Source organism: Melanaphis sacchari, unplaced genomic scaffold, assembly GCF_002803265.2.
Source record: "Melanaphis sacchari strain LSU unplaced genomic scaffold, SCAv2.0 Contig19_pilon_pilon, whole genome shotgun sequence".
NCBI lineage: Eukaryota > Metazoa > Arthropoda > Insecta > Hemiptera > Aphididae > Melanaphis > Melanaphis sacchari.
The window spans coordinates 814,858-817,565 of record NW_020270975.1 but is presented as its reverse complement, the minus strand read 5'-3'; the positions used below and the strand labels follow the sequence as shown (position 1 = coordinate 817,565).

Genomic DNA, 2,708 nt, shown 5'->3' with positions numbered 1-2,708 from the left:
CTGGTGACACGTGTTAAAATAATGGAATATATTTAGTAGAATTTATGTACAAAAAATATAAATACTTTTTTTTATATTATAAATTTGCATTCTGAAGAAAATTGAATATTTTATAAAAATATATAAATATTTTAAAACTTTACGCAACCTTCTTAAAATGTAATCGCGATCCCTTTTGAGTTACGACCTAACATTTGAAAACCTCTGCTTTAGAAGATAAAATAAACATTGATAGTGCAATCAAATAAAAATTTAAAGTCAAGCAAGAATAAATATAATTTTTTGTAAATTCTAAAATTTTTTTTTTTTTTTTCATTTTTTATTTCCAGATCTGAACGGATTTCAAAATCCGTTGCAAACAAAAAGACGTTGGCCGAGTCACGGTCCATAAACATCATGGGCGGATAGGCTTTCCGGGAAACCGGGCATTTCCCGGTGGGCCCCTTTCGTATTTTCAAAATGGGGCCCTTTAATATTCTACAATTGCAATAAACATTTGAAATATAGAATAAATAATAATATAATATAATCTTTTATTTCTTCTGTGGTCTTTTACAAAAGATTTCTTATCAGCCCGCAGCCGCCGCGCTGCCTAAACTACAACGTCGATTACTTTTTGGTGGCGGGTAGTGGTCTCGGTTGTGGCTGGTAAGGTGCGGGTAATAACTCAAATATGTTGTTGTAGATACTATTTTTGGAATAATTTAATCTAAACATTGGAAATTTTCAATGCTATCGTGTATCTGTGTACAGTACTGTAGTATTTAATATTTTACTAGTATTTTATCAAAACAATTATAGAAATTATATAGAAATATATTATTATTTATTATAATATACTTATTGCAGTATCGCAGTCATTACGTTACTCATGTCTCACAAAGTCATAAGTCATTAGTCTTGATAGTTTCAGACGTTTCACTCGTTTCGGTGATACATATTATTCCTCAAAAAAAAATTACATATTGCATAGTACCTAACTTCAGATACAACAGGCGTTTACCTCTGTTTTATTTTTTTTCAATGGACAGTATAAAAAAAACACATAAAAGCGGAAATGCTAATAGAAAAAAAAAGGAGAAAGATTTGTTAAAAAAAGAAGCTCAAGACCCTAAGCAAAAAAAAATAAATTTTGTAAAATCAAGTAAATTCACACATAGGTATAACTGGGTACCACACTGGCACACTTTACCTAATACCATTGATTATAGAATAGACTATTCTATAATCAATGCTAATACCTATGCATTTTTTATATTTTAATTATTTTATAATTAATACATTTATCATAATTTATCATAATATAATATAGGTAAGTGCTTATTGATTATCATAATAATATAATATTATGTAGGAATATTAACTAAAATTACACTATATTTTATAGATACCAGTTTTAAATTTAATAGCAATTAGGAGTATAAAATAAGTAGGGTTTGTTAAATAAATTTACTTAATATTTTTAGAACACAAATTATTTTCTTAATATGTCTATTATATTTATAATTTTCAACATTATTTGAAGTAAATGTTGCCGCCGAAGCTGATCTTACGAAAAAAATGCGGTTATCGGCAACGACTCGCGACTTATGATGAGGTCGGAAGCGGAAGGGGGGGGGGGTAATTTAAGTAGTTTTACAATTTTAATTAAATTACAAATTATAGGCTATCAAACAACATATAATAATATAATAATATAAAAATAACAATGCGGGCGCCCTAGTATCTACAGTAGATATATATATATATATGTATAATAATAATTAAGAGTAGTTTTAAGAAAAAAGCCACAACACCAACGGAATCACAAAATATATGTATATAAAAATACTTGGTGGCTACTGTACACGGAAGTATAATATAATAAGATTATAGATATGACCTGGTGGCAACAGCAAACTGGATCCACCGGAACAACGTTCAATTCACACCTCGTGAACCACACGGGGTTTGAGTAAAATTATAATGTGATGAATTGGTGAGCAAACGCCACGATGCGTTCGACTCGACTGTTGGAAAAAGACAAAAGTAATAAAGTTAGGCGGCTGATCGCTTGACCACCGGACGACGAATTGTCGTCGGATGGCGAGTGGGAGCTTGCCGGGAGCTTGTATATTTGTCGCGTTTGTGGTGTCCCGCGCAAGCTCAATGGCGGCAAAAAGTGTTCCGCGTTCAAACAGTAAACTTAAATACTAACTTGTTTAATTAGATGCACTTAATTGATAGATTAATGTTGTTATAATATATTTATATTATATATCATGCATTTTTTAGATGTTAATATTGCCATAACAGACAAGTTATCAAGTCATACTATACTAGAAAGTGAGTTTATGCATTTTAATATTAATTATATTGTATTGTATTTTAAAATATTGTTAGGAGTAAGTAAAATTAAAAAACAAAATTATAATAATATAAAATATTAGGTATATTATGATTACATTTTAACTTAATAATTTTATAAATATATTTTCCAATTCTCATCTTTAGGTGACAATAATTTGAAAAAATATAACAGTAGTGTTATTGAAAATGAAAATGAAAGAGAAAATCTTAATAATGATGATAATGGTAATTTCTAGTTAACTTTTCTATACTTTTTACCTAAACTATTTAAAAAATTAAAACTTTACTTTTTAGATGTTAATGCTTCAAAACAAGACAATGAAAACATTCCAGTTAATATAATTGAAGGTGTTGATAAT

The 2,708-nt window shown here is 28.6% G+C and overlaps 1 protein-coding gene across 1 annotated transcript in view; it reads left to right on the top strand.

The window, feature by feature from the left end:
• LOC112592918 (kinesin-like protein subito) overlaps positions 1-408 on the top strand; it is a 2,084-nt gene extending 1,676 nt beyond the window's left edge. Inside the window, exon 5 of the mRNA XM_025337079.1 lies at positions 330-408. Within this exon, the coding sequence (XP_025192864.1) occupies positions 330-408 (79 nt within the window). The remainder of the gene's footprint in view (positions 1-329) is intronic.
• The last annotated feature ends 2,300 nt before the right edge of the window (positions 409-2,708 follow it).